This window comes from Chelonia mydas, chromosome 8 (genome assembly GCF_015237465.2).
Source record: "Chelonia mydas isolate rCheMyd1 chromosome 8, rCheMyd1.pri.v2, whole genome shotgun sequence".
Classification (NCBI taxonomy): domain Eukaryota; kingdom Metazoa; phylum Chordata; order Testudines; family Cheloniidae; genus Chelonia; species Chelonia mydas.
This window is the reverse complement of record NC_057854.1, coordinates 88199143-88210510: the sequence shown is the minus strand read 5'-3', so window position 1 is coordinate 88210510 and position 11368 is coordinate 88199143. Positions and strand designations below refer to the sequence as shown.

The 11368-nt window shown below is 49.9% G+C and overlaps 1 protein-coding gene across 4 annotated transcripts in view; it reads left to right on the top strand.

The window, feature by feature from the left end:
* The first annotated feature begins 3207 nt into the window (after positions 1-3207).
* RAVER2 (ribonucleoprotein, PTB binding 2) overlaps positions 3208-11368 on the top strand; it is a 57740-nt gene continuing 49579 nt past the window's right edge. For 2 of the 4 annotated variants that reach the window (XM_037907912.2, XM_043521547.1), the window contains exon 1: positions 3308-3675. In XM_037907912.2, coding sequence (XP_037763840.1) covers positions 3454-3675 — 222 coding nt within the window. In that variant the 5' untranslated portion in view covers positions 3308-3453. Of the gene's footprint in view, positions 3676-11368 lie in introns of all 4 variants that reach the window. The other 2 variants (XM_037907911.2, XM_043521548.1) reach the window with 2 other exon arrangements.

Here is an 11368-nt window from a genome sequence, read left to right as displayed (position 1 = left end):
GAGTGGGAATTCTCTAATGTAACTGAGGCTTAAGTATTTCTTGAATTTATTTATATTCTGTGCTTAAATCTCTGTTCTTCTCCAATAACTGATTATTTATTATCTTTTGTATGAAACTGCTTCCCCTTTATTCGTACGTTAGCAAACTGTCAAATGCTTGAAACCATCGCTAGTGTGATACGTTTTTCTCCCAAGTTTATTCTACCTCTTCTTGAAAATCTGTTCTCACCTTAAAAATACAGCCCAATGGAAATCACCTCCGACCTCTCTTATTTTATATCCGTGAGACCTGTTACCGTTTTGTTGCCTTTATGCTATAGCCTATCTCCACTAGTATCCTTCCTGTTGTGCCATGACCAATGCAACAAACAATGTTCCATATGGAGGGAGAGTCTAATAAATGCCTTGTATAGGGACACCATTGATCCTTTGATAAATGTTTTGGCCTACTGTACTTTATTTACACAGTTCAGCATGTGGCTTTCAGTAAAGTCCTGCTTTTTTTATGTAGTTTTTCATCTGAGATAAGTAAGGCTATGTCTACACTACAGCCTATGTTGGTATAACTTCTGTCGCTGAGGAGTGTGAATAAACCATCCCCCCCCGAGCGCCATAAGTTACACCATTTAAGTGCTCATGTTCTGCCATTTGCAGAGGTGGGTTTTTTACGCCAACGGGAGAGCTCTCCCGTCGGCATAGAGCGCCTTCACCAGACACGCTGCAGCAGCACAGCGGCATTGGTACAACTGCACTGCTGCAGCGCTGTACATGTGGACATGGCTTAAGAGAGAGAGAGAGGTTAAGTGTTTTAACTGACATCATAGGGGATTTAATAGGGAAATAAAAGCCCCAAGATCCCTCTAGTTTCTATTCCTTTCTTCACACGAGCAGAGCAAGGAGGTTGCTCCTTGAAAGAGAGACCAGTAAATGGGATATGGGATTTCAACTTTGACAGGCACATGGACCAAACCATGCAATTATGAGACTTCTTAGGCCTGATAAACAAAGCATTTTGGGGGCATAAATTATTGGGGCTAATCAGTCAGTTGACACACTGATAACTTGTTCATATCTGATCCTTATTCTTACCAGAGTTGTACTGGAATTTGGCTCCTTCTGTCTTTCAAAGAGACTTTTCTTTGCTTCATAATATAAATTCCATAATAAAATTCATTGTTAGAGACTAGAAGTCATTAGAAGTTTAGAGTGTAGTGTTGCGGAGGATTTGTCAGTTCAGCAAAATGGGCAAGAATAGTAGAGAAAGCAATTAAAATGTTTCTATTAGAGTTGGTTAAAAAATTACAAAAATTCTTAACGAAATTTTTATCAAAAATGTGTCCTATTTTTCAACTAGCGCAAGCTTCACTAAGAGTGAGGTGATAGGTAACTTAGAAAATATACAGACTGATGTACCATAAAAACTAGAATGACCTGACACTTCCTGTTGGAGGTGGAATCTATTAAATGAGACATAGCACCGAAAGTTCTGACCATCTGTATTTACCATATTTCCATAAGACTTCACACAAGAATGGGAATGTTAAGAACAGTGTCTTAGCCAAATGCCCATCTTGGGTAATTATATTTTGCCTACCTAAAATCCTCCCTGCATTTTTAATAAGATACAGTATCCTTGCTAACTTTCTGTCCTAAATTGTTGTATTATTCATGTGCTGTGAAGCAGCTGTCCCCCCCCCCCCCACCCAAGTGATTCTATTTCAGTTGGTCCTGAGGGCATGTACATAGGGAAATGTGTATTATGGGGGAAAGTGGAAGACATGGCAAGGTGGGATCTTGAGCTACGGGATGCAGAATTTGAAAGGATATAGGGTGAAGCAGAATGAAGTGGTGTTCCAGAGGAGATGTGGGGATCAAAGGGAGCGTGCATGGGGCGGAACAAGTTTATCTGCTGCTAGATCTTGGTGGAGCCAAGCACAAGTGTAGATTTTATGGATGTAATAGCACTGGCTATGTTTATGTAAAAAATTCAGCTGCATCTGGCTTTTTACTCTTTCCTGTGGAAGACCTAGGGAGAGAGAACAATTTAAAAGAGGAAAGGTCAATGGATTCCTGCTGTGAGGGAGTGTATTGTGTATGGAGGTTTGGAATACAGAAAAGGTGCAGTGATGTGCCAGCTGCATTGAATAGTTGGGGATAAAATTGGGGTGGCAGGCTGTGTGCATCGTGGTAGTCTTAGGGGTGCAGTAGATACTGGGATGTAGTACACTCACCGGGAGAAGAGGCTGGGATGTAGTAGGCTCTCAGGGAGAAGGTTGCAAGTGGGAGTCCTGGTAGCAGTGGCATTCAGTGAGACTGGGATAGCAATGTAGAGATCCTGGGACCATGGGCTGGTAGACAACAGTGGAGCCCCAGGGTCAGTGGGTGTAGGGGGAGGAGGTGCACTGTGCAGGGGGGTACAATACAATCCCAGGCTCAGTAGGTGAATGAAGGAGTGTACAGGGGGGCAGGGTACAGTGAAGTCACAAGCTCAATCATTGTGTGGGGAGAGAGGGTGCACTGAGGGGCAGGGTAGGGTACAGTGGAGTCCCAGGCTCAGTGGGAGGAAGGTGGAAATTGGGGTCCCAGGCTCTGTGGGTGGGTGTGGGGGGTCTACTGTGAGCAGAGAGGGTGCAGGGGCATACTAGGCTTGGCGTTTGGGAGGAGCAGGGTCTACTGGGGTCAGTGGGCTGGGGTGCCACAGTGGGATCCCAGGCTCAGTGGGGGGAAAAGTGAAGGGGGTGGGAGGAGCAGTGGGGTCCCAGGCTGGGGGTGGGGAACAGTGGGGAATGGGTGGCCCAGGGATGGGGGTGCACAGGGTACTAGGCTCAGAGGGGCTGGGTGTACAGGGGCAGGTGCAGGGGGGTGAGGTGGAGGAGGGTGGCCCAGGCGGGGATGAGCGGGCTGAGGGTGCGTGGGCAGGAGCTCCAGTGTGGGAGGACGGGAGGCGGGCTGAGAGGTGTGCGGGGCAGGGAGTTATGGGGGTCGTAGTGCACGGGGGCGGGGGGAATAGTGGTGCCTCAGACGGGGGCGGGGGGTGAGGTCGGGTTCAAGGATGCGGCGGGGGGGGGGGGGCAGAGTTCATGGGCGGCCGGGTGTGGGCGGGCTGAGGGATGCGAGGGCGTTGGAGAGCAGGAGGGCTCGGCGTGCACGGTGGTCGCGGAGCAGCGGGGAGCGAGTGCACTGGGGCGGAGAGTGGGGGGGCGCGGAGCAGCGGGGAGCGAGTGCACGGGGGCGGAGAGTGGGGGGGCGCGGAGCAGTGGTGCGCCAGGCTCGGGGGCCACGGGGGCGGGGTGCGAGGGGGGAGAAATCGTGTCCCAGGCTCGGGGAGGCGCATCATGGTGCCTGGCTCTGGTCCCGGCTCTGAGTCCCGCGGACTTTCCTAGCCGCTGCAGTGGGCTGCCCCGCCCCGCCGGCTCGCCCGCCGCCTGCCCGGCTCACTCCCCTGCGGGCTCGATGGCTGTCTCTGGCTGCAAGATGGCGGCAGCAGCAGAGCCGGGCACGGAGCTGTCCGGGGCTCCGCGGGAGCCGGGGCTTGGGGCGCAGCCGGAGCGCTGCGGGAAGGCGGCGCCCCTCAGCCCGCCCGCGATCGCCAGGCGGCTGGAGAGCGCCCGCCGGGAGCTGAGCAACAGGCGCAAGGTCTTGCTGAGAAACCTGCCCGAGGAGAGCAGCAACCAGGTACCGCGGCGCCCCCGCTCCGGGAGAGGAGCCAGCCGGGCCGGGGGGACCCCAGAGCTGGCACAGGGCAGGCAGGAGGCGGCCGCCATTCCCGTGCCCTCCCAAGGGGAGTCTTGGAGAGCGGATCCTCGACACCGTCCGGCCCTTCGGGGTCCCGCTCCTAGCCCGCACACAGCGCCCCCCGGGTCCCGCTCCGAGCCCCCTTCTCTCCTCTCCCGCACACAGCGCCCCCCGGGTCCCGCTCCGAGCCCCCTTCTCTCCTCCCCCGCACACAGCGCCCCCCGGGTCCCGCACCGAGCCCCCTTCACCCCCTCCCCCGCACACAGCGCCCCCCCGGATCCCACTCCAAGCCCCCCTGCACACAGCGCCCCCCTCCGGGTCCCATTCTGAGCCCCCTTCCTCCCCCCCCCGCACACAGCGCCCCCCTCCGGGTCCCGTTCCGAGCCCCCTTCCTCCCCCTCCCCCCCCCCCCCCCACACAGCGCCCCCCCCCCGGGTCCCGTTCCGAGCCCCCTTCCTCCCCCCCCCCGCACACAGCGCCCCCCTCCGGGTCCCGTTCCGAGCCCCCCTTCCTCCCCCTCCCCCCCCCCCCCGCACACAGCGCCCCCCCTCCGGGTCCCGTTCCGAGCCCCCTTTCTCCCCCACCCCCCGCACACAGCGCCCCCCTCCGGGTCCCGTTCCGAGCCCCCTTTCTCCCCCCCCCCGCACACAGCGCCCCCCTCCGGGTCCCGTTCCGAGCCCCCTTCCCTCCGCGCACACACACACAGCACCCCCAGGTCCAGCTCCAAGCCCCCCTTCCTCCTCCCCTCCCCCCCCCCCCCCCCCCGCACACAGCGCCCCCCTCCGGGTCCCGTTCCGAGTCCCCTTCCTCCTCCCCCCCGCACACAGCGCCCCCCTCCGGGTCCCGTTCCGAGTCCCCTTCCTCCTCCCCCCGCACACAGCGCCCCCCTCCGGGTCCCGTTCCGAGTCCCCTTCCTCCTCCCCCCGCACACAGCGCCCCCCTCCCGGGTCCCGTTCCGAGCCCCCTTTCTCCCCCCCGGCACACAGCGCCCCCCTCCGGGTCCCGTTCCGAGCCCCCTTCTCTCCGCGCACACACACACAGCACCCCCAGGTCCAGCTCCAAGCCCCCTTCCTCCTCCCCCCGCACACAGCGCCCCCCTCCGGGTCCCGTTCCGAGTCCCTTTCCTCCTCCCCCCGCACACAGCGCCCCCCTCCGGGTCCCGTTCCGAGTCCCCTTCCTCCGAGTCCCCTTCCCCCCCGGCACACACACACACAGCACCCCCCGGGTCCCGCTCCAAGCCCCCTTCCCCCCCCGGCACACAGCGGCCCCTGAGTCCCGCTTCGAGCTCTCCCCTGCACAAAGCGCCCCTCGGGGTCCCGCGCCGAGCCCCCCTCCCCCCGCCGCACACAGGGCCCCCCGGGGTCCCGCGCCGAGCTTCCCTCCCCCCCCCCCCTCAGCGCCCCCCCGGGGTCCCGCTCCGAGCTTTCTCCCCCCCCACTCAGCGCCCAGCACCCCATGGGTGCCTAATTATACTTTCTCACTTGACTTGTGAGAGTTTAGGTTCCTTTCTGTTTTCCTTGGTAGGATTTGACATCCAATTGTTAAAGGATGTCCTTTTTTATCTAACTGCCTCTTTTACACTGTTTAACTATGACGGCACTCTTTGGTCCTCTTATTGTTTTTATTTTATTTGGGGTAAGCAAATAGTTTGAGCCTCGATTATAGTGTTTTTTAAAAGTTTCCATGCATCTTCCAGGCAGTTCACTGTTTGTGACTGTTTCTTTTAATTTTAGTTTAAGTACCTTCCTCATTTTTGTGTAGTTCCCTTTTTTGTAGTTAAATCTACTGTGCTGGGTTTCTTGGGTATTTTCCCCCCTGAAAGGATGTTAAATTTAATTACATTGTGGTCATCATCATTACCCAGTGCTTCAGCTAGATTCACCTCTTGGAGCAGATCCTGTGTCCTGCTAAATCAAGGACTAAATCAAGAATTGCCTCTCCCTTTGTGGGTTCCAGGACAAGCTACTCTAAGACGCCGTCATTTTTGGTGTCTAGAAATTTCATCTCTGCATCCCATCTTGAGGCGACAGGTTCCCAGCGAATATGGGGATAGTTGAAATCCCCCATTATTATTGGGGGGTTTGTTTTTGTAGCCTCTCTAATCTCCCTGAGCATTTTACAGTCACTGTTGTCATCCTGGTCAGATGACTGGCAGTATATTCCTACTGCTATATTCTTATTATTCAAGCATGGAATTTCTATCCATACTAATATTATGCTTCAGTTTGATTCATTAAAGATTTTTATTATATTTGACTTTATGCTTTCTTTCACATATAGTGGCACTCCCCAACCAGCGCGGTCTATCGTTCCTGTATATTTTGTACCCTGGTATTACCATGTCCCATTGCTTATCATCATTCCACCAATTTTCTGTGATGCATACTATATCAATATCCTCATTTAATACCAGGCACTCAAATTCGTGCATCTTAGTATTTAAGCTTCTTGCATTTGTAAATAAGCACTTATAACTTTTGTCAATATATAGTTGTCTGCCTCCATGTGATGTCGCTGAATGGGACTCTCTTTCGTTTGACTGTTTCTCTTGAGTTCTTATCTGTACTTTATTAACTTCTGTCCTTTCCTGTTTACTAGGATATAAACTAGCACCTTTAATAAATCATCCCCTAAGGGATGTGTCTGTCTGAACTGCGTGCACCTCAACACCTGTCAGCTTTCCCCTAGCCCTTAGTTTAAAAACTCCTCTACAACATTTTCAATTTTATATGCCAACAGTCTGGTTTTGGTTCCTGCTCAGAGCCCCCCTCACTAACCCCTCACACACAACACCCATGGAATCCTGCTTACCCCCCCTCACTATCTCCAGGGGGATCCTGTTCAGAGCCCCCCCACCCAACCTTTGCACACTGTCCCCCACAGGATCCTGCCCAACTCCCACCTCTTACTGCCCCCATTGGATCCCACTTGGAACCCCCTCCATGGGGTCCTGCCTAGGCCCCCTCACCACGGATCCTGCTCAGAGCCCCCTATCCCAGCCCCTTGCGCATAGGACTCCTGCAGGATCCTTCTGGGGCCCCTAACCCCCCCCCCACACACACACACACACTGTTCCCCATGGGATCTTGCTCAGTAAATGCCATCACCTGCACCATTGCACACGGTGAACCCCTTGATATCCCCGCTTAGTGGCTTTTCTCCCTTGCACCCTTACACACAGGGCCCCACAGGATCCTGCCCAATCCTGGCCGACCCTCTTGTGCACACCACCCCTGGGGATTCTGCTCTGTGACCCCCTCACTCACCCTCTCTCATGCAGCACTCCAAAGGATCTCACTCGTTAATCCCCTCAAGCACAGCGCCCCTTGGGATGTTGCTCACTTCCGGCACACTGTGCCCTTTTGGATTCAGAATAACAGATCTACCGAGGTTTCAGAGTGGTAGCTGTATTAGTCTGTATCAGCAAAAACAACGAGGAGTCCTTGTGGCACCTTAGAGACTAACAAATTTATTTGGGCATAAGCTTTTGTGGGCTAGAACCCACTTCATCAGATGTATAGAGTGGAAAATACAGGAGCAGGTATAAATACATGAAAGGATGGGAGTTGCCTTACCAAGTGTGAGGTCAGTCTAACGAGACAATTCACTTAACAGCAGGATACCAAGGGAGGAAAAATAACTTTTGAAGTGGTAATGAGAGTGGCCCATTTCAGACAGTTGACAAGAAGGTGTGAGTAACAGTAGGGGGAAAATTAGTATTGGGGAAATTAGGTTTAGGTTTTGTAATGACCCAACCATTTCCAGTCTTTATTCAGGCCTAATCTGATGGTGTCCAATTTGCAATTAATTCCAGTTCTGCAGTTTCACGTTGGAGTCTGTTTTTGAAGTTTTTTTGTTGAAGAGTTGCCACCTTTAGGTCTGTTATTGAGTGACCAGAGAGATTGAAGTGTTCTCCTACTGGTTTTTGAATGTTATGATTCCTGTCAGATTTGTGTCCATTTATTCTTTTGCGTAGACTCTGTCCGGTTTGGCCAGTGTACATGGCAGAGGGGCATTGCTGGCACATGATGGCATATATCACATTGGTACCGAGGGATAACTAAATTTGTGGTAGGGTTTGGCAAAGGCTCATCAGTGACATGACATTGTTTTACTCTGGGCATCCCTTTTCAGGAACTATTTTTCATACAAAAGTATAACGTGGCCCTGACTAGTTCACTCTTCTGGAAAGTTTTAGGAATGCTAGCCATTCGCTGAGACCTCTGCCTCAAAACTCCACTTGTTCTCTCCTTGATCGCATATGTGGGCAGTAAGGCAGCCCTAGTTCTGTTCACCTGGCGGGTCAGAGCACTATGTGTCAAAGGAAACACTCCTGCGGTTAATATCATGGTTGGTGAACATATTTAGGAGAGGAGGGAACTGCATGATTAACTACTTCTGTCACATTCAGTTGAGGGCCCAGCTCTCTTCTTCCATCCTTAGGATGATGGTACCACAGTGGAGGAGACCCCTTCCTGTGCAAAAGGCACATGTTTCCTTATGGTTCTTTTTCTGTCTAATGAGTAAATCCAGATTTAGAACAGCCCTCTACTCTGCATGCTCCTCCTGCAGTATCTTGTGTTTTGAGCAGGTGACAGTCTGGTCAGAGAAATGGTAGAACAAGCAATGGACTCTGTACGCCTGGCCTGAGGTAGAGGAACCCACAATGAGAAGTTTCATTCTGTTTTAAAATAATGTCCTGCCCGTTTATTGACCAAACAGAATGGGTTAGCTTAGTCTCCCAAATAAAATTTAAGACAGGGCTTGTTTCATGCTTTGCTAGAGGAAACCCCCTTGTTCTCCTTTAGTCTGCAGCCCTCTTCCCCTCCCCCTCCCCCCCCCCAGTACATTTTCAACTCTTCTGTCCTCACCCTTCATAGAGTCAGGTACCTGTAGCCAACAGAGCTGATAAGCAGTCTTGCAAGAAGCTCTTGTTAACCTATCCTTGCTGTCTGCATAGGTAGTTCATTGTGGAAAGGGATTTTTAAACTCCTCCTTGCCTAAGCCTGTATGCCGTCCTTTCATTCTTATCCCGTTGATCTTTGTAGGAACCAGGGAGCAGAAAGTAGAAGAAAATATTACTTCACACAGAATGAGAGAATTGCCTCTGAATGCTGAATTTGGTGGCTACTCTGAACTGTTTCTCACTGTCATTCATTTAAAATGCTATTAATGTAATTAAAGTTTATTTTTAAAAGATCCTCAAAATAAGGTTTTTTATTTTTGAGTTTGCAATAGCAAGAAATACTATTTGTGTCTTTGAGCATTTCCTTTGCCCATTGCATTGTGGCTTTATTACTGCTTTTCGGGAGTCCGAGGATTTGCATGTTATATTGTAAGCAGTGTACCATTATGTGGATGTTTAACAGTACAGTACCATGGATACGATTTGGCTATAAGATATATAAGAAGTTTCTGACTATACCAGAGAGCCTTTTTTTTATGAAGGTTGCCATATTTGTTTCTGAAGACTGAGAAATTTAGTCCACTCACAAGTTAACAATTAAGTTGTGAAACCCGAAGGAAAACTACAGAAGTCATTGGAAGTTAATCATGCTGTACACTTTTGCTTCCTGAGGCAAAACTTGAAAATTAGCATAGTCAGTATGCCCGCAATTGAATTATATGATACTGTGAACACTCACTGTTGAAAACCAATGTATTTGAAAATACAGGCTTCAAAACAAACATCACTTACAGCATCGGATGAGGGCCTTTGGAGATAATGCAAATGCACATAACTGAAAATGTATTTTAAAAGCAAAGCTTCAATATTTTTTAAACCAATTATCAGCATGAGGTACCACTGACTAGGATCAATACCTGATGGCTTCTGCTCATTTAGGATATTCAAACTACCCTCAATAATTAAGATTTTTCAGAATGAAAACTTCCTTTAAAAATTATTCTAGCCCTTATGGTAGTGAAGAAAACCTTTCAAATGTGAGCAGAGCATAATCTATGAGGAATTGATTTCATGAGTCTGCAGAGGGCCTGAAATGAGTTCTGAGATTAAATTACTCCACTTCATGTAAATAGTGCATTGACTCTCGAACCTAATAATGATAATTATTTAAATAATTTAGTTGCAAAATTGTGCACCTAATTTACACAGTTACCACAGTTGCTTGCAGTACATAAATCAGACCACTGCATGTATGAATAGACAAAAGGCAGAAATAGTAATTGTCCTACATTCCCTGAATTTTCTCTCACATTGAATGTAGAAATAACGTTACTAACTACAAGTACGTTCACTGTATAAGGATCAATATTGTCTGTTTTTGCAGAACCTCCCATTTTTATTAGTAAAGATCTGCTGTAGATCAAAGTTAGTATGTTTCTGACTTATTACACCACAAACAGTTACGCTAGTGTAAATAGGGGAGAACTTTACTGGTTTGTTACCAGTTCCTTGCTTCAATCAGCCACAACATGCATTGTATTGCTAACATCCATTTCTGTGTGGTTATCTCAAAAAAATGAGTACTGTATGAATGGGTGTGTCATCCAATAAAATATAGCCTGTGGGTGTACGGAAGGTTGTGGTTAAATTAGCTCAATCTGATATTGCTTGATTAGGCAACCAGTGCCACAAGGAGATAATGACATTGAAGGTTTTACTGACAACTATAACACACTGGGAACTTTTTGTAACATTTTTATGGTGCCTACGTGTGCCTCAGTTTCCCTCTGTATTTTGCATTGCAACACAGTGGAGGCAAAACACTGTTCCAACAGTGCAGGAGACAAGGTGGGTGTGTCACCTCACTGTCTGGGTGGAATGACTGGGTTCTTAAAGAACTGGTTGAAACCGACCTAAATCAACAGAGGATCCAGAAAGACAATGAGAACCCTCAACGACTGAACAATCAACATCGAACAGCAGGAAATCCTGGCAGGCAGAACAGGTGCACTGAGCTGGATGACAAAGGAGAAAAAGTTACCTGGTGGTGGGAATAAGAGTTGCCCTTTGGAGGGATTCAGCAGCTCTCACTTGAGTCTAAGGGCAAAGGGAAGAGATCCAAAAATGCAACCCATCATTGCATGGCTTGGCCAGGATGGACTGTGGGTTAACCTTTGTCTCTCTTTGCTATCCCAAAGCCTTTCAGATTCTGTATGGCAAGTGGCTACTAAATTGTTACCTTGTTTTGAAAAGGCTGCCTGGAATAGTTGCACTACTCACTGAGAGCATTGTTATCTGAAGTGGTACAGTGCATGCCTCCCACAGGAGTCTGGTTCAGCTAGATTTGCTGTAGGGAGCCACAAAGAGAAACAGGGATTGCTGGTGCCTGAAGGCCGAGTCTTGGAGGCCCTGGACCTGGACCTGCCCCTGTGTAACTGTGTATACCCTTGGGATTCGGCACACTAAAGCAGTCACTCCAAAGGGACTGATTGCAGGCTGGGGCATAGACCAGACCCTGTGCATTTATGACACAACCAAGGGACAATAACTTGTCATATGAAAGTCTGTCCATTTTATTATGATTATCTGGTATGAGTAATGGCATAAAGACATATGTCTGCCCCCTCCCTCTGTCCTCAAGGACCTTGTACTTTTCACCTATTCCACCAGCAAGCCTGGCAGTAATGACCAAGGTGTCCAAGAAAGTTGGTGATCCTGGAGAATAAT